The 26353-nt window shown below is 42.9% G+C and overlaps 1 protein-coding gene across 2 annotated transcripts in view; it reads right to left on the bottom strand.

Annotated features, from left to right (window-relative positions):
- The window catches only part of CHRNA7 (cholinergic receptor nicotinic alpha 7 subunit), a 135574-nt gene that overhangs the window by 57154 nt on the left and 52067 nt on the right, over positions 1 to 26353 (bottom strand). For both annotated transcript variants that reach the window (XM_054452387.2, XM_054452388.2), the window contains one exon: positions 10054 to 10098. In XM_054452387.2, the coding sequence (XP_054308362.2) occupies positions 10054 to 10098 (45 nt within the window). The remainder of the gene's footprint in view (positions 1 to 10053; positions 10099 to 26353) is intronic.

The following is a 26353-nucleotide window of genomic DNA, read 5'->3' as shown; positions in this document are numbered from 1 at the left end:
GGATCAGGTGCTAAACAGCCCTTCCTGGAGCCCACAAGCTCTGCAGAGGATGCTCGGGTGGGATCCCACCTGCAGCTGCCACATAACAAGCACCACCCCACAGGAGGCTCAGGGCTGACAAGTGTGAACTCAGAAGCTCCTATAATTGCACCATTATCCTGTATTCTGTCCCCCTGGTACCACCCATGCTCTGGAGCTCAGGCTTTCCAAGATCCAGAAAGGTATGTGATGCACCACCCCAACCTGGAACCAGGGTGGCTCCTCACAATCAAACACATGGTAATTTCTGCAGCAAAACATGCCTATTTGCACTGAGTGAGACAAATAAATGCCTCAATTCACATAGATTTCAATTTGATTTTAGACCAAAATAGTTTGATGCAAAGTTACGGAAACAACATCAAAGGAGGGGGAAAATTTTTCAGAGCTGCTGAGATTTGGGAATTGCAGATGAGGGACTGTGGGCCTAGAGCTATTGATACAACAAGGGAGTCAAAGGGCATGTCCCAGACCAACCATCCTCTGAGGAGGGCAGGCAGCATCCAGAAAGATGGTCCCAGGTCTGGAAGGATCTAATCTGACATCAGAGGAGAGGAACTATCCACGTGAGTGACATCATTTTGCAGCCAGGGACCTCCAGGAATGAGGATGTGTTAATGGGTGATGTGCAGAAGTATCCTCTGAGGCATTCAGGTTCGACAGCTGCCTGCTGGGGTCTCTCATGAGATGGAAGTGGTTGGGGAGAGGACAGGAGGGACACACCCAGGAAGGGTGGGTCTTGTCCTAGTTGTCTTCCAGGAATGCCTGGGCGCCAACCAAGCCATGCTTCCTGCAGCTTGCTCCGACTTGGCACCTCTGCCCTGTGCTTCTCTTCATTTCTCTCCCTTGCCCTGGGCACGAGGCCCTGCCACAGCCAACACCTGTGCTTTCTGTGCCACAGTCTTGCATCTCACCCTGGGATGCTTCTCTGGGTTGGTCACTAATTATCACAGAGCCAGTCACGTTCACCATTATTACCACACAGGTCAGGGCCACAAGGTTCCATGAACTGCCCTGGAAAGTGAGCATGGTAGGCCAAGGCACTTCTCTCCTTCTCCCCTGCCTGCTGAATGATGGCCAGAGGGAGGGGAGACAGGAACTGGGAATGGGAATGGGAGTGCTTGGATGGTCAAACCCAGACCTCATCCAAGGCACAGCCAGAGTTGCACGCTGCCTCCCCACACCCCACACACCCCACCGCGTAAACCATGGGCTCATCCCCTCCCCGGCCAGATCACAGCCTTTATGCTAGTCCAGTGTCCTGTGTATGTCCAGACTCACCAAGTTTGGGGGGGTCAGTGTGATGACTGCTCCCATTTACAAGAGGAAGCCAGGGTTCAGAAAGCTAGGATGTTTTAGTCAGTCACTGGGTCAGGGCTTACCTGTGTTATTTGACTTTAAGCAAACTGATCTTTGGGCTCCACCAGAGCTGGTTCTTCTGGCTCAATCTCTCCCTGATGCTGCTGCCCATCTGCTGTTTTTCCCTTGCCCCAAACCAGGCTGACCACTGTGTCAGAGGCATTTAAACCAGGGAAACTCCATCTTAAATAGGAGCTGGGTAAAGCAGGGCTGAAACCTCCTACTGGGCTGCATTCCCAGATGGTTAGGCATTCTGTCACAGGATGAGACAGGAGGTCGGCACAAGATTCAGGTCATAAAGACCTTGCTGATAAAACAGTTTGCAGTAAAGAAGCTGGCTGAATCCCACCAAAACCAAGATGGCCACGAGAGTGACCTCTGGTCATCCTCACGGCTACACTCCTACCAGCTCCATGACAGTTTAGAAATGCCAAGGCAACATCAGGAAGTTATCTTACATGGTCCAAAAGAGGGAGGCATGAATAATCCACCCCTTGTTCAGCCTATCAAGAAATAACCATAAAAATGGGCAACCAGCAGCCTTTGGGGCTGCTCTCTCTATGGAGTAGCCATTCTTTTATTCCTCTACTTTCCTAATAAACTTGCTTTCACGCCCTGAATTCTTTCTCGCACGAGATCCCAGAACCCTCTCTTGGGGTCTGGATCGGAACGCTTTTCAGGTAACAGTAGTGGCAGAAAAGGTGGAGGGAGCTGCAGAAAGCATCCGCGTCAGACAGACCTGGGTTTGCACCAAGGGCCTGGCAGAGACTAGCGGTGTGAGCTTGTTCAGGTAAATCATTGTCTCTGAACTGCAGTTTCCTTACATGTACCTGCCTCACAGGATGAGATGAGATAATGTGTGCAGCAGCAGATTAAAGTCATATGGCCCTGGCAGGCAAGTGATGAATGACGGCTTAAAAAAAGAGAGAGAGATTTCCCCATTTTACAAAATCCTGCTGGACTTGGGAGCTGTAATAACAGTCATAACGTAGCTGCAGCCAAGGTTGGGGAAGAGTGAGTGCCAATGTGGAGTGGGAACCTCATGCTGTGTGCCCTGGAGCCCAGGTCCACACTCCTGAGCTCGGGGGCCCCACCAGCAACCCCCACAGGCTCCCATGAAGGTTTCCCAAGACTGGATATGGAATAAGGCCCTATAAACAACAAACTTCTAGAAAAAACGTTGTTCTCTGAAAGCACTTGGTTCCTAGGTCCCTCTGGAACAGGGTGCATCAGGCAAAATCTTTGTAGACAGCACCTGGCACGTTTTCCACAGAGTAGGGATCTGAAAAGCAGTGTCAATGAACCTAGACTCCCAGACAATCATTCTCTCCCTCTTTCTGTGAGATTCCTTCTCATTAAATCTTCAAAAGAAGAGTGTGTGGAGTTGTGAGGGGACACTGAAGGCAGGAAGGGGCCATTGATCTAAAAGGCACTGGGGGAATCCCAGTTCTTCCACGGCTCTGGCACCTGGGCCCCATGTGTGCTGCTTCGAGCCCACAGGAAACTCTAAATGGGTGTGGATGCTAGTGGCACGGAAGCATTGCGGGAGGGCGGAGGAGGGGAAAGGGATGAGAGAGGGGAAGGCAGAGAGGAAAAAGGAAAGTTATCTTTCATTAAAAAAAATACATCATTCTCAGTAAACTATCGCAAGGACAAAAAACCAAACACCGCATGTTCTCACTCATGGATGGGAATTGAACAATGAGAACACATGGACACAGGAAGGGGATCATCACACTCTGGGGACTGTTGTGGGGTGGGGGGAGGGGGGAGGGATAGCATTAGGAGATATACCTAATGCTAGATGACGAGTTAATGGGTGCAGCGCACCAGCATGGCACATGTATACATATGTAACTAACCTGCACATTGCGCACATGTACCCTAAAACTTAAAGTATAATAATAAAAAAAAAATAAATAAATAATCTTTGCCAAAAAAAAAAATACATTATGGTATAATAAGAAAATAGATTTGGTTTTCCTGGCACAGAGCTTCTAAAGCCCTGGGAACTTCCTGAGTGAGAGGAGTGTCTTTTGTGATTCATACAGAGCCCCTTCTGACCATGCCTGAGGCCTGAGTTTACGCTGATGAGGTACTTAGGGTTGGGCACCTAGATAGCTTTCATGGGCGCTGGTCACCTAGTGACTGGAGGAAAGAGCTTTCCGCCCATTGCACTCACAGCTCTGGGAGGGATGAGAAAGGGGCTGGAGACAGGGTTATCAACACTCTTGGTCAGCACACCCACTTACGGGGAAGGTGGCCGCTGGGGAGAAGTTACGAGGACGACGGCTCCACGCACCCTTCCAGCCACCGCGCCCTGCCCTCTGAGTCCTTCCACTTGTGGTTCCTGAGCTGCATCCTTTAGAATAAATCAATAAGCATAAGTCATGGGTTTTTCTCTTCCCGAGTTTCATGTTGCTGAATTCCTGTTCTGAAACTCTTTGAATCCATGTAATGTTTTCTCCAGGGTATTTTATATAAGTAGATATTAAATATTTATTTAATAAATATATTTTATTTATAAATATATTAAATAAGTTTGGATATTATTTAAAATTTTATTAAGTAAGCAAAAGTATTTTCCTGAGCTCTGTCAGCCATCTTAGAAAGTTATTGAACCTGGGGGAGAAGGGTATGGGAACCCTCGAATTTTCAGTCACCTGCTAGACATGTGGGTAGCCTGGGTACACAATTTGCAGCTGGTATCTGAAGTGAGACTGAGCCCTTTAACCTGTGGGATCTGATGCGAACTCCAGGTAGATAATGTGAGAAATGAATTGAATTGGTGGACCCCCAGTTGCTGGTGGAAAATTGGTTGTTGGTGCTGGAAAAGACATTACACGTTTGATGTCAGAAAACACTTATCTTTTCAAAATTCTTCCCGTCCATTATTTTGTTAGTGGAGGAAAGCAGCCTTCTTTCCACCCCCCGACCCTGACACTTTCTTCTCTTGGTGAGACGTAATGATTGAAACATCGCTCTTCACCTTGAGATGCTGTCATAGCCCTAAGCAAGCCACTAGCTGGCTTGTCTGTGAACAGGAAGCGTGGCATTTCCATGTGTCAGAGATCAAGTGATCATGAATGCAGAAATTAAAAAGGTAAACATTTTAGAAAAAATAACGGCTTAAAATCTTATCATCTATGATGTGAAGGCTATTAGTACCATAATTAGAATTAGGAGGTTAAAGTTAGAGAATGACCCAGGAAGGCTGGGACATCAAATGCCAGGAGAATGGTCACAATTGCAAAATAAGAGAAGACAGATGTTTTAAAAGCAAATGTAAGTCTCTGGATGGTTCAAATGTCTCTTCAGAAACTGAAATGGCTTCTGTCATTTTTTCTCATAGATTAAATCAGACTATGTCTGACAAGCCTCTCAAAATGATAAAAACTAATCTGCAGAGAAAACCGGCTGCAGAGGAACCGGCTGCAGAGGAACCAGCTGCTTCCTCCTCGGAACATGAAAAGGTGAACAGAGAGATGAAGCCTCTTTCTCCTCCCTCACGTTTCTGAATGATCAAAATCAAGGGCAACTGGGAGAAAGAATAACAAAACCAACAAACTGGAGGTCAAGGAGAGTTTTTTTCATTTTTTTACCTTTCTGCCTTTTCCATTTTTAATGCATAGAAAATGTATCATTTGCAGAGTTTAAATACCCTAGAGAAAAGATTACGTGGATTCAGATTTTCTGGACAGGAATTCAGCAACATGAAACTCGGGAGGAGAAAAACCCATTGCTAGAGCCGTTTTTGTGGCTCTCCGCCCCCGGCCCACATTTGCACTCCCCTCAGAACCCTGGCCCTGAGATCCTTCAGTATCCAGCTTCACTTGTGCATGTCCATTGTCGTGCTGGGTCAAGCCAGGCTGGTCCCCAGCCGGGGAACACAAGAACAGCAATCAATGGAAGGTTGCTTAGAAGTGGCCTCTGGGCAGCATCCAAGCTTGCTCTGGTGACTCCTGAGTTCCTCATGACCATGCTGTGGACATGAATAGGAATGCCAGGGCTTCCAGACTGAAACACTGGGTGGGGGCGGGGGCAGAGAGACACAGGCACTGGCTAGATGACTGTTAAGGTTTGTTTTAAACCCAGGATTCTTGTGAGCCCTTAAAAATTCAGTTGGGAGGCAGTGTTACAACTGCTAGATCATCTACAGGTGCCAATTTCCAGATAAATGTTATCACCCAGCTTTATGAGGGCACACATTCTAAGGGAATCCAGCATGTTTCTCAATCAGTAGGCACCTAAAAGTAAACATTAATGACAAAATACCCAGAAATGCCAGTGCTCCCAGATCTTCATATTTAGGAGAATTTGTGCCTCTCCTTCTCTCCCATTTCTTTAAAGCAGAGATTTCTCCCACGTCTGGCCTCTACTGTCTGACCACCAGCTGTCGTCTGTAATATCCCTAGGGAAATACTTGTTCTTGCTATTTTAATTTCCTCCTCCTCCTCCTCCTCTTCCTCCTTCTCCTCTGCCTCCTCTTCTTTTCCTTCTCCTCCTCTTTTCCTCCTCTTCCTCTAACTCCTCCATCTCCTCCTCCATTTTTCCTCCTCCTTTTTTCCTCCTCCTCCTTCTCCTCCTCTTTTCCTCCTACTCTTTTCCTCTTCCTTTCATCCTTCTCCTTTTTCCTCCTCCTCTTTTCCTCCTTCTTCTCCTCTGCCTCCTTCTAAACGTGTTAATCACACAGCCTGATCATAAATGGCTTAAAGGTAGAAACTGGGTTATGTATTTCTGGGTCCCCTCACCTGGCCCAGTTTAATACCTTCCACAGAGTAGGTTGCTCCAAAAGAGGAGGTGAGTTAAAAGGTGAGTTTTCAAACAAATGAAGCTGCAGATGCTTCTGCAAATGTAAGCCTTAATTAAAATTAGCTGTGCTTGAAATAAATTTGGAGGTCTCTGGTGACACCCTCTGAAGGAAGGATGTTTATTTATGGAGCATCTGAATTCCATACTGGGAGTAATAATCCAGTTACATTTTTCTTGGAAACCACCATCCTTTAAATAAAATTGCCAAATCATATACATTGCTGAAGACCAGTCACTTACTGAGGGCTAAGGAAGATAGGCACCAGGGAGAGAGACTTCTCCATAACATGCATTTCTCTCTGTAAGAAAAATGTCAATAGCAGCGTTGTTCCTTAGAGGGTATGGCAAACTTCCAACTTTAATTAAAAAGGGAAGCACTTGCCTCATTCTCCGGAGCCTGACTTTACACACACAGTACGAAAGTGCTGCACGGCTGTTCAGGAGATGGCTTTAGGTTGTGTCACACTACCTAAGCACCTCAAGGTTCACCTTGAGTTTTTGCTTCATTCTCTCATTCAGCAAAAGTTCTCTGGTGCCCGCTATAGGTGAGACAGTGAACTAGGGGCTGTGGGTACGGCAGTGACCGAATGCACCTGGAGCCCTGTCCCCCACACCGTGCACACATTCTAAGGGTGATGAAGACTCAGAACCAATGAACAGATAGATGAGTGAACACAAAGCGGGTTACATGGTGAGAAGCCTTTGGGAGAAAAATGAAACAGGATAAAGAGAACAGAGTGGGCTGGAGGTGGAGGGGAGGGTTTGGGACAGTACATCGGAGTTCAAGGAAGACTGAATGAAGAGGTGACCCTTAGGAAGAGATCAGTGAGAAGTAAGGGGGAAATCAAGTGGTTCTTAGGGACGAGTCTTCCTGGCAGGGAGAGCAGCCAGTGCAAAGGCCCTGAGGGGGCCACGTGCTCGGGTGACGTGTGTGTCACCCAACAAGTGGACAGTGAGCGCAGCCAGGAAGCAAAGGACAGAGGGGAGGGGAGAGGAAAAAGGAGCCAGGCAGGGAGGGAATTGAATCCAAGGCCACTTCGAGGACTTCAGTTCCTATGTTGTCCAGGGAGACAGGAGCTCCTGGAGGGATCTGTGCCAAGAAGGTATATGCTGGCTGCTATGTTGAGGACAAGACACCACCAGAAGAGGCAACGCTGAAGCAGGAAGGCTGGATGGCGACTCCTAATAATGAAGGTGAGAGATGACGCCCATGTAGACCAGAGTGAAAGCATCATGGTTGATGCCCAGTAGTTAGATTCTGGATCAGTTTTGCAGGTCAAGCTGCCAGGATTTGTTGATGTATCAGAGGTGAGGTGTGTGAGACAGGAGTTAAGGGTGACTTCAAGGTTTTTGGTTTGAGCCAACGGATCCATGGCTTTAACATTTATCCAAATGAAAAGCCTGTGGGAGGGACAAGAGTGAGAATGACCCACGGACACTATTTTGATGCTACTGGCAGTGAGGACAATCATTAATACCGGGCTCTCAGCAGGCGCCAGGAGATGAGTCTGTCCATGGGAAGAAGGCCTGGGCCTTCCAGGAGAGCACAGATCATGTGTCCTGGGCAAAAGGAGGGAAGCTAGAGTAGGTGGCACAGGCAAGGGCAGAGATGTGCTCACTGAAGTATGCTGCTTTAAATCCTGCAGGGGAATATCTCAAGGGCTCTCACCTGACTAATGTTAGGTTCTGCAGGGGTCTCACATGTAGCTATGGGTGCACCTTGGACACCTAGCAATGGCTTCAAGCAGATCCATTTTCTTTTTCTTTTTTTTTTTTTTTTTTTGAGATTGAGTCTTGCTCTGTTCCCCAGGCTGGAGTGCAGTGGGGCAATCTCAGCTCACCACAACCTCTGCCTCCCGGGTTCAAGCAATTCTCTTGGCTCAGCCTCCTGAGTAGCTGGGATTACAGGTGTGCACCACCACGCCCGGCTAAGTTTTGTATTTTTAGTAGAGACAGGGTTGCACCATGTTGGCCAGGCTGGATGCAGATCCATTTTCTATCCCTCAACTCCACATGTATTCACAGGATAACTCACCTGTCCAAGAACCACATGGGACTATCCTTTAGTCTCCATTTTCACTTCTCCCATTCAACTTTACAAAGAAGGGCACATTTCTCTTATCTTACCTCAACTCCCATCTTGCGACACTGACCCAAGAACCAAACAAAGGGTCAATTCAAGTATCAGCGTCTGTGTCTGTGTGAATTACCTTACAAATTGGGTGGCAAATACTTTCAAAGGTCAGGTGGGTTTAAATTCTTTTAATTCTTTGTTTTCAACAAAATTGAAGGAGAAACTAATCAAGCTGTCAGCTGATACATTTGATAAAAACTACATTATTTTTGGCATATAACCTAGAAGAAGTTCAAAGATTGAGTAACATTGCTTTAACAAAGTGGCTTTCATGTCCAACTATTCATGTTACTATACCTAGTTAAAAAACAGCAACAGAATTGATGTGAAAACTATCATTCTCTCCATTCAAGTAATAAAAAGTCATCTGTGGATACATGAACTAATTTAAAACAAACTCATCTTGGGCAGAGATATAAATTGCCAATAAAAATTTATGTTTTATAATTACTTAAAAATTTTAATTTATGTCACCTTGATGAATTATAATACCAGTAACAATAGCAAACTTAAATCAATCCAAAAGAAACAAAATTTAATACTTACGGTATAAAGGAATAATTCTTGTATAAATATTTACGTTTGAAAAAACCAAGGCACAGTGATTAATAAAAGACTTTCGGCCCTGCGCAGTGGCTCATGCCTGTAATCCCAGCACTTTGGGAGGCTGAGGTGGGTGGATCACCTGAAGTCAGGAGTTCAAGACCAGCCTGGCCAACATAAAGAAACCCTGTCTCTACTAAAAAATACAAAAACTAGCCGGGTGTGGTGGTGCCCGCCTGTAATTCCAGCTACTCGGGAGTCTGAGGCAGGAGAATCACTTGAACCTGGGAGGCAGAGGTTGCAGTAAGCCAAGACTGCACCACTGCACTGCACTCCAGCCTGGATGACAGAACAAGACTCTGTCCAAAAAAAAAAAACAAACAAACAAACAAAAAAGAGACTTTCAAACATAAAATTATATTACATTAGGATAAAATTCCGTATAGAAAGTAGAATAGAAATGCATGTGCAAAGAGAAAAAAGGGACTATGTTAAATATCTGACAGTTTAAAAAAAGGCTTGTTCATATGGTGTTTGAATGAGATGGGCACCAAATTATTATGGTATTTTGATTCCATTTAAAATAGAGACTGACCATTTTATTTTTCAGTGTTAACATTTACAATTGGATGTTAAGTGGCATCATTTGCAATTAATTAAATTTAGATTAGCATTGCAGATGTCAACTTAAAAATCTACAAATGATAGGTAGCATTTCAAGATTCTTATAAGCATTGCTAGAGCACAAAGTACGAGGGCCTCTGGTTTCAGAACACTCCACCTGATTCAAACATGCAGCTCTGGAGGCCACAGAGGGCAGGGATGGAGCTTCTGAGTCCTGGGGACTGGCTGTGGTGCAGATTGTGGACATCTACACGCAGCCCTGTATCTTTTTGTCTTGCCTGAAGTGCTTCTGAAGTGTCCCCACATAACCTTGTCCTATGTGTTGATCTTGTGCATGTGTTGAGCACTGCAGACTGTAGTGTCATACACCCAGCATTCATTGTTGGCAGGTGTGGAGTTGGTGTGACAGCCATGGCTTTTTTTTTTTTTTTTTTTTTTCTAAACAGGACCTCTCAGAAGCAAGCATCTCAGGTATCAGGACAAGAATCTTGGGTGCAAGATCTTGCAGGCCCATGGGAGAGATTGTCATTCTCTTAACTTACCATTTGCAGCCAAATGTTGGTGGTTAAAACTTGGTTCTTCTCATCCTTCAAAAAAAAAAAAAAAGCAGCAGCATAAATAATATGGTTTACAAAAGAATGAGACAATTATTCACATGGGGATCTGACTGTCGAGATCGTTGTTGTGTGTGGAAATTAGAATGCACCAAGCACTTCCAATATATGCAAGCAGCATTTCCCTAGAGTTAAGCTTTTCTATTTATTCCAAAGTAAGACACATTTATTATACAGCACTTAAAAAAGATGGAAAAGTATAAAGAAGAAAATAAAAACTCTGCAACCTTACCATCCAGAAATGATGCCTGCTAATGATTTAGCTATTTATCTTTGTATTTTTAAATAATTCATATGCTTAAAAAAACATAAAAGTAGGTGGAAAAAAAGTCAGGTGTATTTCCAAAATATATACACTTTTAAACAAATACAAGTATGTTATGCCTCCCTCCCCCAGGAAAGGGGCCATGGCCCTGTGTGGAGCTGCTGCACCCTGTGTGAGTGGTGCCAAGTGGGCCATGACTCTGCCTTGTCCCTGCAGATCTGGGCTTTTCTCTCATCCTCTAACTTCTAGGAGGCACATCAGGCTCTTGAAATACACCCGAAGGTAAAGCCTACCCAGGTGATAAACTAAAGGTGAGAAAGATGAGGTGACTTTAGAAGCAGCCATTCAAACTTGGATCTTTCTGACTCCAGAGCCTATTTTCCTACATTTCCAAAACACCTCCCTGAGTTCTGCCTCCAGCTAAGCCTATGCGCTAACCAGGGAGCTTGGATAGTGTACCAGCTGTGACTTTGCTCCAGCACAGGACGTATAGAAAAGAGACCTGTCAAGACTGGCCTTTCCAAATGGGAGGCAACTCGCGTTTTAGTATGGCTGACCAAGCCCAGTGAAAGGAGGCAAATGAGTGAATTCTGTACAATAGTTATACTGAGAATGTTGTGATTCAGCATGAAATAATCAACTCCAACCTAAAGGACTCTGTGAATTAGCAATTGACACCCTCTCCAGGGAAAATATTAACTAATGCCCCAGTGAAGATGTGCCCAGAAGCTGAAACCTCAAGCTCCCGCAATAGAATCTACTTGGCCTGGTTCACCGACGGGCAGTTTCAAAAAAAAAAAAGACCCAAAGGCAGAAACTACGTGGCATCTGCTGGGGCGTGTCAGTGGGCAGGGATGCAAATGAAAAACGAGTGCTGCCTCTCATTAAAATGAAAATGCGTTGAGCATGTAAGCAGTTGGCAGGGACGTCAGTGCCCCAGCCCAGTTGCTCACATGTTGGGCACCTCTGGGGTGAGATGGGCCAGGTGGGGCAAATCCCACAGAGAGGAGAGGGCTGCCTGGGGAGGGACATGGGATGATGTCTCAGGGGACCCCAGGCCAGGGGCAATGTCCACAAGACGCTGAACATTTATTCAGTTATAGGAAAAAATACATCCCATTTTCCTAATAAAATGTGCCAGGAGTTTTTGGTGGGAAAAGCTGTAGAGCTAACATGTCTCTGTACTCTGCACTGAGCAAATGATCCCCAACAGAGCTATCCATTTAAGTAGCTGTAGCACTCCAGTTCCAGTTCAAGCTCCAATATTATTGGGAAGCACTGTTAAACTCTTCGGAACGTGTATCTGTTGCCTCAACTTATTAAGGAGTTGTTGTTTTTAATGGACTTAAAATTAGCAAGGGTTCCATTTAGGTGCCTTTCCTTCTTTTAATTGCATTTGTGTCTTCATCTGCTGAGAGAAAGGCTTCTGTGGTTTGGGAGCTCAATTACTACCAATCTAATTAAAAGGCTTCTTCTTTCCAACATTCTAACAGAAACCCCATCAGAGAACACTGAATTTCAGCGGTGTGTAGCAGCTTGGGACCAAGTACGGCTTTTCAAACTGTAATCAACAAGCAGCAGCCACCACCACCTGAGCATGCAGGGATGCCCGTTAGGGGAGCCCCCCACAAAGACTCAAGAGGGAGAGAGGAGGGCATGAGGAACCATGCTCCCAGAACAATCTCCCTCCTCCTGGCACCTGTCCGGGCCACACATGGTCTGAGTCTCTTGGCTCTCTGTTTGCAGTGACAAGGTCCCTCATCTCCTTCCCATTCCCACTGTGCAGCCTGCTGCCCCTATGCACATGCAGGTGCACACACACAGAGGCTGTCCTCTACTCATCTTCAGACCAGACTTTCTGACCACCCATATGATCAGATCACCCTCCTCCAACTGCACTGCCCAAAGGATCAGGTGAAAAATCTTGAGTGAAGTGCACAAGCCATTGCTACAAGCCATGGTCCAGCCGAGTTTTCATTCATTCATTCATTCATGCAACATTTATGGAACACCTCCTGTCCCCAGCATTATGCTTGCCTGATGTGTGCAGTGGAAATTAATATTGCTCCTGAGCTCCTAGAATAAAAATTGTGCGTGTGTGTGTGTGTGTGTGTGTGCATGTGTGTGTGTGTTGGTGGGGGGGGATGAGGTAGGATTATACAACACAATAATGATACACTTATAACAACCTATAACAACAAATGGTAACAAAGGTCACAGACGGAGGGAACAGGGTCCCTACGAGGAAGAAGACAGGGACATGGACTTCACCCAGAGTGACAAGGGGTGGCGTCCTGGGGCTGAGCCTCTGCTTTAACCACCTGTGACCCTGCAATACCACAGTATGTGGATCCCCTCACATTCACCATGTGCACCCAGCCCTGAGCCTTTAACCCTCAGTTCCCAGCTCTGCTTTCCAAGGCTCTGTCTAGGCATTACTGTCTCCAGGTCCCCACGCCTGTGACCACAGATGAGAGGCAGTGGCTGCAGGCCTCAGTCTCCTCATTAGCAAAATGGCTCCTGACTGACCCCTTTCCCCCTTCTCAAAGAGGTTCTGTGGGACTCTGGCAGCAATAGGTCTGCAGGTGCCGTGTCTTCTCCTATAAGACCTTGACCAGCTGGCAAGAAATGCCCTCCCTCCCCAGGGGTTGCTCCAAAAGCAGGTTCAGAGTCCATCTGTCCCCTCCCCTCTCCCCACAGCGTTTTCCTTCCTGGATCCTTGGCAAGCATGTCCCGAACCTGCTGCACTAGAGCTGAGCTCAGCCCCCTGCTTCCTGACAGGCTTCTGCACAGAGGAACTGGGGGAGGACTTCAGCTCTGCACTCAACTTCCTTGCCTCGGGGTTTGCACTTGGCCACACAGGCTGCAGGTGAACTGGGAGACCTGGGGATGGTGGCCACACCTCTGAGTGTAGAAAGTCCCCAGATGGGATTATAGTTCCCACATGGCCCTCTGGCCCCCAGCAGAAGGACATTCAGGGCAGGTATGCAGGGGCTCCACTCCTACTGCCCAGAATTTACCTAGGGACAAAATCCAGTTCCTCACCCCAGGAGGGAAGTTTCTTTCTCTTTCACCCAAATATCCTCCACTGCTTCCAGAGCCCCCAGCCTGCCATGCAGCACTTGAGCCTGAAACCATGAATCAGCAGGCAGAGCTGCCTACAGCAGTCACTCCCTCCCAAGTTGGAGGCCACCCTGGTCAAACAAGGGGGTTCCCGCAAGAGAGGGGACAGAAACATCCAAACCTGGCCCAGAGGCTTGTGAATAAATATGCACATTTAGTCTCCCGAAGAACAGTATTCCACAGGAACCTAGGGGCCTGCAATTAAGTAGCACAGACTCTATGTTTTATTCTGTTTGGACGCTTATAACAAAATATCATACACTGGGTAGCTGACAAAAAATAGAAGTTTGTTTCTCACAGTTCCGGAGGCTGGAAGTCCATTAACCTGCCACTATGATTGAATCCTGGTGTCTGGTGGGGGCTGGCTTCCCGGATCATAGGCAGCCATCTTTTCACTGTGTCCTCGCATGGTAGAAGGGGCGAGGGAGGTCTCTGGGGCCTTGTATATAAGAGGACCGTCCATCATGACTGCACCCTCATGGACTAATCACCTCCTAATACCATCACCTTGGGGATTCAGATCTCAACACATGCATTTAGTGGGAAAAAAACGTTCAGACCATTGCACTGTGAAAGTGGGTTTCAGCAATTCCAGATCCTCAAGCTGCCCCTCTGGCTATTCCTGCCCTCCCCAACTGGGCAGGAGGGCATGGAGGAGCATAGTCCACACAGGCAAAAGACCCTGGGGGCTCCTGACTCAGTAGGCAATTGGCTTCTCTGCATTTCAGTGTTCTCTCCTCCGAAATAGGGATGCAAACAGCTGCCCTGTCTGCTACAGCAGGTGGGAAGAGGAGGAGCATGCTGCAATCTGTGTGATGTCACTCAGTGCCATTGGCTGTCACCACGTGGCTACTCACACACACGACTCTCCTGCAAGATCTACACTCCCTTCTCCCTCTGGGATGAAGACAGGAGGAGGCAGAGTCCCCAGCCCGCCACAGAATCCCAGAAGGCCGGTGTGGCAAGGCACCCTCGAGTCAACGCGCCTAACTCCCTTCATTCTTTTTCCATCTGAGCTCTTCAGTTGAGAGCACGCTTTGATTTAAGTGATCGTGCTTTTTAAAATCAATCTCTCTGAATAATCGTCTATCTGGTTTAGAGTACAACTGTCATGGTAATGCGTAATGTGCTATCTTGCATTTCTGCAGCCATTATTCTTTTGTGAATTACTGGGTAACATCATTCAGTGTGATTTTACAGAGCTCCCATCACATGATTTTTTTTCCTTTGTGTAGATGCTGAGAAAAAAAAAAAAAAAAAGCAAAAACATAACAATAGACCTAACCATCACCATTTCTAAATTCTTGTTTGCAGAGAAAATAGCTGGATAATATAAATTCATATTTGTGTAGCACTCTAAAGTTTATAACAAGGGTGACTTCTTTTATCTAATTTAATCTTTAGGCCAACCATATTTTTTTCTTAGTTTTACAGCATAACAAACTGAGGTTTTCCCTGAGTCAGCAAGATAGTAGGTCTGACAAAAGACTCATATCCAGAATAAGAAATAAACTCCTAAGAATCAATCAGAAAAGGGCAGGCAATCTAATAGAAAAATGGGCAAGAGATGAACAAGTACTTTACCAAGAGGATATCAATAAATATCAGGTATCAGGTATCGATGATACCTGAAAATAACAAAGCTAACCCTTAAACAGAGTTTGCATTTCTAAATGTCACATGCACACGCAAACAACGCATTTTGGCTTCATGACAATAAACCAGCAAAATAAATACTATTATTTTTCTCATTTAATAATGGAGATTATGGGAGACCCCCCAAATTTAATTTTATATGTCTCTTTTCTGTTTGAATGCTTTGCTATGAGCATGTATTACCTTTATAATCAAAGGAGAAGAGGAATGCATAAATATATCAATTATGAAACAAACAAGCTCCTGGCCCTAGGTCACACAGCTAAGTACAGAAACCTGTTTAAAAGGTTAGGGGGTTGGATTTCAGTTTCGTAAAGTTTAGTTTTCAACACTTGTTGTTTTGAACCATGATGCCATTCTGCCCTCCTTGTTGTAACAGCAAACACTACGATTACGATCATGGAAAATAATTCCCTTTGGTAATTGTACAAGACAGAAGTTTTCAAAGTATGGTCTTGGAACCCCTGGGTTTCTGAGATGCTTTCAGAGGACCAGTGAGTCAAATCTTTTTTCATAATGGTTAGACGTTATTTCCCTCTTTCATCCCCCTTTTTCCTTGAGTCTTCCATAGAGCTTTGCAGAGGCTACAGGACATAGGTACCAGCAGCAGACTGAATGCAGAAGCTGGTCAGAGAGTCCAGATGTCTTCTATTACATGAGGCATTAAGGAGATTTGCAACAATAAAAAGCAACGCCACCCTTCCCACTGATTTCTTGGGTGAAAATATGGTTATTTTCCATAAAATGCTATTTATGTTAACACCATACTATTTATGGAATGGCCTTATTATATTAAGTAAATTAATGAACTTTAAAATGCTTCTTAACTTTTATCTTCAATGTGGTAAATATTGATAGATATAATCACATAAACAAAACTTAGAGGATCCTCAATAACCTTAAGGAGAGCAAAGGAGTCCTGAAGCCTGGATGTCTGAGAGCCGCTGATGGGGAACTTGGCATTTCTAGGACCATCCTGGTCCTCATACCACAGGGCCTGGCCCTCTCAGGATACAGAGCTCAGCTCTACCTCTGCTCACATTTTGGGATTGCTCAGGGTCTGTTTGTTGGGGACACAATGTGAAAAATACAGATATCACAGGCTCTGGGCTCTGCTATTCACTAGCCATGTGGGCTAGGGGTAGACCCATCCCCTGAACTTTTCTGAGACTCAGTTCCCTTATTTGTGAAAACAAGGGTAATGGCTGTCAACTGCTCTCTCTCCAGCATGGTGCAAGGACTGAATAGGTAGCACGAAGAAAAGTGCCTAAGAGCTGGGTGCGGTGGCTTACGCCTGTAATCCCAGCACTTTGGGAGGCCGAGGCGGCAGGATCATGAGGTCAGGAGATCAAGACCACGGTGAAACCCCGTCTCTACTAAAAACACAAAATTAGCCAGGCGTGGTGGCGGGTGCCTGTAGCCCCAGCTACTCGGGAGGCTGAGGCAGGAGAATGGCGTGAACCCGGGAGGCAGAGCTTGCAGTGAGCTGAGATCGCGCCACTGCACTCCAGCCTGGGCGACAGAGCGAGACTCTGTCTCAAAAAAAAAAAAAGAAAAGAAAAGAAAAGTGCCTAAAATTTAGCAAAATTCTCCACTGTTGAATTATCGGAAAAAAGTTCCTTTGATAGAAAGGTACTGAAAAGGCTAAGAGAATTGGCCCGAACTGGCAATATCTCCTCACTATCTGCGGCTGCCTATTTTTAGGGGTGGCACATAATTATTGGTTGGTTTTCTGTTTCTAATTTAACTGTGTAATAATTTGTTTTGGTTCTCAGTTTATTCATTTAGCTCTGCAATGTTCCTTTTATTCTGTTATTTTATTGGCTCATCTTTGAAACCTGGTTGGTTTGGTTCCCACTGAAATTAAGGCTTAGGAATTAAGTGTCTAGAGGTCAGCATTTAATATTCCCAGTGGGTTCATGGTTATTCTGCGATGCATCAATGTGCAGATGAGAATCTTTTCAAAAAGTGTTTGCAACCTGACTTCCTCCTGGCCTCATCCACCAGCTAGCCACCTTGGCAAAGGGTTAAGCTAAGGAACTTCACTATTTCTAGGATTCTGGAACTCCTTAATCACAGCCGAACTGTTTACAGATAATGCTTATTTCTGACGGTACCATTAAACCTGACAAATAGAGGAAATGCATTATGCTTTAAAACACAGCACCCCGAAGATCCTGAGATTGGAGATGTTGCTCCGAAGAGCCACTGAGGCAGAGACTGCAGTCTTTGGAAAAACTTCTGCTTCTAGAACTCCCCCCAGCAGAGTGATTCTGAACTCTTTGATTCTATTTTTAACTACCAAAGTTAATCCTGCACAGTTCGAGAACACTGATTTCAAGAACAATGCAAAGTATAAGGCTTAAGGGATTTAAAAAATCAGACCACAGTATAATACGTGTATATTTATATATATATATTTTTTCCTCCCAACAGGTCAGTGTGTAATTCCTTGAGACATAATCCCAGGAAAGACCCATGATGACAAGATGGAAAACTGGCTGATCAGCCTGGCTCCTTTAGGGAGAATAAATGCCAGGTGAACAGAGGCAGGTGAGTTTCCTGAGCTTTAGGACCTGGATCCGGGCAACACCACTGACTTTTGTTCCCCGTGAAATCCAGATCCAATCCGCCCAATGCCAGATTGAAGGGAACAAGGCAAACCAAGGTGTTCAGCTGCCTGTGTGTGCAGGAATAAGAGAGCTTGCCCAGGGGAGGTGAGCCCCACCCAACCTGATGTCCACTTGGTTCTCTCTGGGTGGACTTCCATCCCCAGAGCTGCCCCATCCTTCTCAGGGAGGGAGGAAGAGTTCAAGCATGCACTTTTCACTGCAACTGAAAGGTTTCCTTTCTTTCTATGAGGAAGGGCCCCCTATCTCCCTCAAAGGACCTACCTCTTGGGGAATGAAGTCTGGAAGGTGGATCGTGAGAGCAGAACCTAACAGAGGAGGAATCGATCTTGAATCAGCAGAGCTGACAACGGGTAGTGATAGGAAGATTGTGGAGTAGAGGAGAAAGAGGAAGAGAGATGCTGGGTTTCCGGCATACTGAGCGGAGCAGGAATCAAACTTCATCTGAACTATCCTTGAACAGAAAGGATACATCTCCCTTTAAGTTTAAGCCATCATCCCAACTGAATCAGTTTTCAGGAATTTCCTTGAGTGTTTACAAGTTGTATCTCTCTGGACTAAAAGCAAACACCTATGCACACAGCCAGACTCCCACAAATGCCTTGGTGACAAAATTTCCGTAATTTCAGTATCAGGCTTTTTCAATGAATTGTCAAAAAGCTAGCTGCAACAAATCTCATCACAATTGGGGTCCCCTAAAGAACTGAGTTAGAGATAAGGAGACCCCAACAGAGCCCTTGGTATGGAACTGGTGCAAAGTGGGTTCGAAAGGCCAATAGAAAGGAAAGGGGATAAGATGAATGAATGGAAGTTAGGAGCAGGATTTAGAAACAGTCATTTATTTTTCTTGTTTTTTTTTTTGTTGTTGTTATTTGATATTTCTAATACTTCCACAAATAATATAGGTTAATTGGCTTAATAAACAAAGACAAAAATAAATCGGGCTACGAATCAGGAAAGTATAACATAAAAATAATGCATCTCTATTACATCACAGAAAATACGAATGAGGCATGGGCCAGATGAAAACAAATTGGAATGACAGCCACAAGAAGGAAGTATGAGTATGAATGAATGAACGATTAAATATATACATAAATAAAAATTTTAAAATAACAAGCACAAAGAAGAAAGGCAGCCAGGCATACACACACAACTAATATACAAAGTAGCCTGGAAAAAAGCCCAAATAAGAAGGGCATGCTTCTCATGAGTTCTTTATATTATACTATATAAGTCTTGGATCAAATTAAGCATGATTTCAAAGATGAGCTAATAAAATAACAGAATAAAAGGAACATTGCAGAGCTAAACAAATAAACTGAGAACCAAAACAAATTATTACGTAGTTAGATGAGAAACAGAAAGGAACAAAACAGACACAGCTAAAAAATTAAGTTACTGGCATGAAGGCAGGGCATGAGATAATCACGGTGTAAGATAATCACGGTGTCTGCAGAGCAAACACACCAAGAGATTACATCCATTACAGAAGCTGGAAATGGAAGTGAAACAAAGAAGCCATAGCTAGAGCTGAAATGGTGACTACAACACAGAGAAACTAGTCAAGTATGCCGGGATAATACATGGGGGAACTGCTTCTGGTCCTAGCAAAACAGGAGACTCTATAATGTTAATACTATCCTGCTACAAACACCTGGAAATTCTGGAGAAAATCAAACAAATGTCTTTTTAAATGCTGATATTTTGGCTCACAAGAAAGCACAAGAAATCCTTCAAAACAACAACAACAAAAAAATCCAAGAGGAAATTGAAAAGAACATTGTAAGTACGTGAGCTGACACCACAGCAGAGGGCAGGAGCGTGGAGACCAGTGGCCAGTGTTATTCACAGAGAGCCTAAACAATGCCTAAGTGGGACTATAGAAAAGATTCTCTTTGTAGGTGGAGGGCTGAACCAAACCCCCCACCTACTTCCGCCAGCATGGTCCAGGAAATTTGAAGAGACCATTGGCCAAGAAAGAAGCAAGTTAGTCTGTGTCATTCTGGGCTGAAAGTGGAGAACCAGGGTATACTGTATTTCCTGAAAATGTATCGGCCTTTTTTCTGATGGAGAATTCAAACGTAACCAATTCACGAAGCCTAGGAACTTTGCAAGTCATGGAATTAGCTTAGAAGTTGGGCCAGTAAAATTGAGGACCCAGACAGACGCAATGAGAACAAACAAATTAGCAAACCACAAAAAAGATAAAAGAAAGAAAATAATAATAACAAAAAATTGTTGCATAGAAAACACAATGATTATACCCTCCTGATCAAAAATAAAAATGCATAAAGTATAAGATTTTCCATGAGTGAAAGAGAGAAAACCAAGTCAGTAGGAATAAGCCTGCAAAAATACAGACAAGAGAAATATCAGAGGGATAATACTGAATAAATATGTTTAACATGATTAAATGCACTAAAGAAATCAAAAACATAGTAAAAGAATAAGATATTCTAGGGGTAAAAACACAGATTTGGAAGAAAACAAAAGTAAGAGCTTTACAAAATGAAAAATTTAGTAACTGAAATAAAAGCTCAATGGGTGGGTTAAACAATGAATTGGAAAGAACAGAAATGATAATTAGTAAGCTGAAGACAGACTCAACAAAATGACCTAAAATGTAACTCAGAAAGATAAAGAGATGGAAAATGTGAATACTTGAAAGACTTGAAAGGCACAACGAAAAGATTCAATATGTGTATAAAATAGTTTCATAAAAGAAAGGTTAAAGAAATAATGGCTGAGAAATTTCCAGAATTGGCCAACTTATCCTCAGATTAAGGAAGTATGAGTTCCTCAAAAATATAAGTATAAATCAAAGACTAATTCAAACCTCCATCATTTTTTAGTTCTGGCATGTAAATAGCTTAGAATTAATCACTCTCATACTTAACAACAGAAAAAAAATGAATGAAATGAAAAATCAATGACATTTATTGGACTCAGGAGGGACTGACACTGCAGGGTAAGTACCACATTGAAATATGGAGAGACATGAAATTCAGGGCATAGCCAAGATCTGCCCACTCAAAGCAGAAGCCACTGGAGCTATGAACTTGTGGTAATGCTTAAATGGTAATTTCAGTGAATCTCTGGTTGCTGAGTGTGAACCAGCAATGAATGAGAGTGAGAAGCCCCCAGACAGCCACAGTCTTGTTGAGGCCTCTACAATTTCATGGGTTTTATGTCTAGAAACTCCACCAGGTTCTCTTGGTAAATGTGCAAGGAAGATCTCCTTGTGGCTCCAGCAAGAGAAGGGTAGAAGTAACCACTGGGAAATAGGTCACCCAGAGCCTTCTCCACAAAAAAGGCCTACTCTCCAGGGTTTCTCAGAGCTTATCCCTGCTAGGGAAATTACACTGGTCCCACTCCAGCAGCCTGTAGCCTTTCTGTCTTACCTAAGGGAGGAAAAAGCTATACCACTACTATACCACTAGAGAAACACTTGTGAAGGTCAGAGCCCAGACACACAGGCCTACTACAATGCTACCATGTAACATAGGATTACAGAACACTTCTTCCCCTCATCCCCACTTACCACCCCACCAACAGGGGTCCAGTATAACTACTGTGAACTACAGTCCAAAAAGCTGTAGATTCTCTGAGAAAGAGTACTTAATTAAGGAAGACAGACATCAAGAGGGAAGACAAAAACAAGAACGCTAGAAGAACCTGAAGCCTCTGGCAGTTAAAGCTATAGCAAGCATCAAATAAAGCCCAACTACTACCTGTCACATGAATTCGCACACTAAAAAGGTACTTATCTAAATTCATAATGTCACGACCATTTCTGGTTTATCACAGAAAAAATACAAGGCAATTAAAAGACAAGAAAAAACAGTCTGCAGAGACAAAGCAATATCAGAACAGGACTTAGATATGATACAAACGTTGAAATTATCACATAAGGAATTTAAAATAACGTGATAAATATGCTAAAGGTGCTAAAGGAAAAATAAACAACATGCAAAAGCAGTAACATCAGCAGAAAGAAACTCTCAGAAAGAACTGCAAGGAAATACTAGAAATCAAACCAGTGTAACAGCAATAATGCCTGTATGCAATTTGAACATGTTGCATCAAAAATGCAAGTTAAATGAAATTTAAGCCCTTTAAAGTTTCAAAAGAAAAAAGAAAGAAAGCGTTTGACAGCCTCATGCGGAGCCTGGACACAGCCAAGCAAGGAATCAGTGAGCTGGATAATGTGTCAGCAGAAACTTCCAAAACTGAATTGCAAAAAGAAAAAAAAACAGATTATCCAAAAATTGTGGAACAATTTTGAAAGGTATAACACATATATAGTTGAATCACCAGAAAGGAGAGCAGAGCAGAAAGAATAGGTGAAATAATAATGGCTGAGAACTTCCCAACACCATTGACAGACACAAATCATATCCAAGAAGCTCAGTAGACACCAAGTAAAATAAATGTCTAAAAAATTCAACATAGATCTTATGCTTATCACATAAATTAAATCAAAATGGATCATAAGCCTACATGTAAAATATAAAATTCTAATACTAGAAGAAAATACAGGATTAAATATACGTGACTTTGGGTTTGGTGATTATGGTTTTCGATACAACAGCAAAGGCATGATGATCCATGCAAAGAAAAAATTAGTAAGTTGGACTTTATTAAAATTAAAAACTGCTCTATGGAAGATACTGTTACAAGAATGAAAAGAAAAACTACAGACTGGGATAAAATTTTACAAAATACATCTCTGATAAAGAACTTACATTCAAAATATAGGAAAGAAACCAGCAATACATAAACAAACAACCTAACTAAAAAATGGCCGAATGATATGAACAGACAACTCACCAAAGAAGATGTACAGATAACAAATAAACATATGAAAAGATGCTCCACATCATATTATCACGGAAATATAAATTATAACAATGCAATACCACCATACAACTATCAGAAAGACTAAAATCTGAAAAGTTCACATTACCAATATTGCTGGGAGGATGGGGAGCAACAGGAAGGCTCGTTCACTGCTGCTAAGAATGCAAAATGGTACGACCACTTTGGAAGACAATTTGGCGGTTTCTTACAAAACTAAACCTAGTGTTACCATACGATACAACAACTATATTCCTAGATATTTACCCAATGATTCAAAAACACATATCTACAGAAAACCTGCACATGAATGTTTATAGCAGCCTAATGCATAATCACAAAAACTGGATGCAATCAAGATGTCTTATAATAGGTGAATGGAAAAACAAACCATGGCACATCCACACAGTGGAATATTATTCAAGTATAAAATGAAATGAGCTATTAAGCCATGAAAGATATAGGTGATTCTTAAAAACATAGCGCTAAGTGAAAGAAGCCAGGCTGAAAAGGCTACATATTGTATCATTCCAATAAAAAGACATTCTACAAAAGGCAAAACTTTAGAGACTGTAAATTTATCAGTGGTTGCCAGTGGTGGGGGTTAGGAATAGATAAATGGAGCACAGAGTACTTTTAGGGCAGAGAATTCTGTATCATATTGTAATGGTGAATACAAGACATTAAGCATTGTCAAAACTCATAGAACTTTATAATACAAAGAGTAACCCAAAATGAATGCAAAATACAAAACAAATATTTAGGAGATTTGGTGATCCAGGATGGAATGCAAAACATAACAAAAGGATTCAAATGCATTACAAAAGTATAAAACAACGTTACTGACATGACTGGGAGAAAAAGGTGCTGGTCTAAGTAACTTTGAAACTGGGTGTATTCTGCAAGGAACTGTATATCAGCATTGCACTCTAGTTGATGAAGTTGTTCCTCACAGAGTTACAAGTTACCAATTCTGAAACTATTGTACATGTATATTGCAATCGAACAGTTAAGTAAATGGATGCCATGTGTAGAAATCAGTTTTCTCACTTTAGAGTGAGAGTTGGAGACTTAAGCATGAATTCACGTTTAGCTTAATAAGGATACATACGGTTACATACAGAAATACTTATAGATATTTGTGTATATATGAGCTACTATATACACATATAACTCTTTGCTCTGTCAGAAAGAGCCTAGAAATGATGACACCCCAATGGCAATGAACCCACCTAGCACCCAAACCTTGCTTTCTCATCATTCACCAATACAAGGAACCAGGAGTTCTGGAGAAAGGGCTGATTCTAGGTGTTGGGCAGGAAATATACCAGATGAACCTGGAACATACTGTAGAGCCAGAAAGAAGGAAAATGAGTGAAAAAATAAAATAACACCAATGCTGTTAAGCCAGAGGGATACTGCAGCAAATTTAACAGGTACCTAGTGGTAAAAACTAGTAAACAATTTGAACAACAAAATAAGGTAATACTGGATTACAATCCAAACTATAAAATAAATACTGCTGAGTCCACACTAACATAAATAAATGATTAAATAAATAAATGGTGTGAAGGAGGCAAACTCTCCATGAAGAAGAATTTCAATTTATGTAGACACTTTGCCTTCATGGAGGTGAAATACTACTTTCCACTCCCTAATTTGGGCTGTGCATAGTGACTTCCTTCCAAAGAGTACAGTACATAAATAGGGGAAAAAGAGTAACTTTACAGTCGAGGGACCTGACAAATACCATTTTAAGCCACTTGATTAAGGCTCACATCAACAATAAGTCATATTGATATTATGCACCCTGGATATGATATGATAACATATAATACTCTGCTGTCTGTCTACCCCAAAACACATTATCCCATTCTAACTTGGATGAAAACATCCAACAAATCCCAATGGAGAGACATGTTACAAAATATCTGACCAGTGCCCTACTCAAAACTGTCAAGATCATCAAAAACAAGGAAAGGCTGAAAAACTGTTACAATGAAGAGGAGCCTAAAAAGACACAAGGACTAAATGCAACATGGAATCCTGGATGGCATCGTGGAACAGAAAGAGGAAATGGGATTAAAAAAGTCAATAAAATGTGAATAAAATATGGAACTCAGTTTAAAATATCTATGAATATCCAATTACTAATTGTAACAAAAAGCGTCATACTGATGCAAGAGGATACTCACAGGGGAAACTGTGTGGCCTCCAGTGAAACTCCCTGCAGTACCTTCAAGTTTTCTTTAAAGACAACTGTTAAAGTGAACTTGAAAAATAAAAGTGTTTATCTTTTTTTTTTTTTTTTTTCTGAGATGGAGTCTTGCTATGTTACCCAGGCTGAGTGCAGTGGCACAACCTTGGCTCGCTGCAACCTCCGCCTCCAGGGTTCACGCCATTCTCCTGCTTCAGCCTCCTGAGTAGCTGGGACTACAGGCGCCTGCCACCAGGCTCAGCTAATTTTTTGTATTTTTAGTAGAGACAGGGTTTCATTATGTTAGCCAGGATGGTCCCGATCTCCTGACCGCATGATCTGCCCGCCTCGGCCTCCCAAAGTGCTGGGATTACAGGCGTGAGCCACCGCGCCCGGCCAAAAGTGTTTATCTTTAAAGACAACTTGAAGGTACTACAAGGGAGTTTATTTATAATATGTTTATTTATAATTTTAAAATTAAGTCACATTGTAGTAAAATGATAGAATATGAAAAAGAATATCTTAAAAGTACAGAATCAAATACAGTTTATCTACAGGGTAACAACAACTGGCCAGGGAGCAGATGGCAAGGCACAATAACAGCAGCCGGGAATCAATGAAGTAACATGTTCAAATTATGGAAAGTAATTATGGACTTCAACTTTGGAGTCTAAGACCAGCTACACTGCCGTCCAAGAGTAAAGTTAAAAGAAAAACGTTTTTCAGATAAACAAAGACAATGTCATTACTGACACCACTTCATTGAAGTAATTACTATCAGGTGTCCTCCTGGAAGGAGAAACTGAATTTAGAAGAATGGGATACAAAAATTGGAGTCAGCATAATTGAAACTCTGAAAATACATTTAAATACAAACTCTTTTCAGGTTATTTTTAACATACACTTAAGGGATAATTCCAATTCCACTGTTAATCCTCTAAGCATTTATTCTAGTTTCACATGTCATCAAATCTAAGATGCTATTCAATTGTAAGACATGCCCAATTTTAAATAAAACAGTTAAAATGTGAAACTAATGTGCATCTTAGAATGAATGGAATATGGTGTTAAATTTCTTTGTATGCATAAGGATAAAGATACAGAAAATATATAAAGTAGCAGAGATGGCTAATGATCTATCACAATGTCAGGCATTCTAATGTTTGAAAAACATTAATTGGGATAAAGGGCCTACATGGGGGGTTTCTGCCAGAATCAACATTGATATTTTTATAAATTATCTCAAAGGCAGGAAACTTTCTAAGTTTGCAGATGCTCCTAAGCTTATTTAAACAGCAAAGACTACTAGAAGTGACCTACAGGGACATGTTGCTGAAATATAAGAATTAGGGGGAGGCCGGGTGCAGCGGCTCCCACCTGTAATCCCAGCACTTTGGGAGGCTAAGGCAGGTGGATCACCTGAGGTCAGGAGTTCGAGGCCTGGCCAACATGGTGAGACCCCATCTCTACTAAAAATACAAAAATTCACTGGGCGTG

The sequence above is a fragment of the Pongo pygmaeus genome, chromosome 16 (assembly GCF_028885625.2).
Source record: "Pongo pygmaeus isolate AG05252 chromosome 16, NHGRI_mPonPyg2-v2.0_pri, whole genome shotgun sequence".
Classification (NCBI taxonomy): Eukaryota; Metazoa; Chordata; class Mammalia; order Primates; family Hominidae; genus Pongo; species Pongo pygmaeus.
Note: the sequence above shows the minus strand (reverse complement) of the source record. Positions and strands in the feature narration are given on the sequence as shown.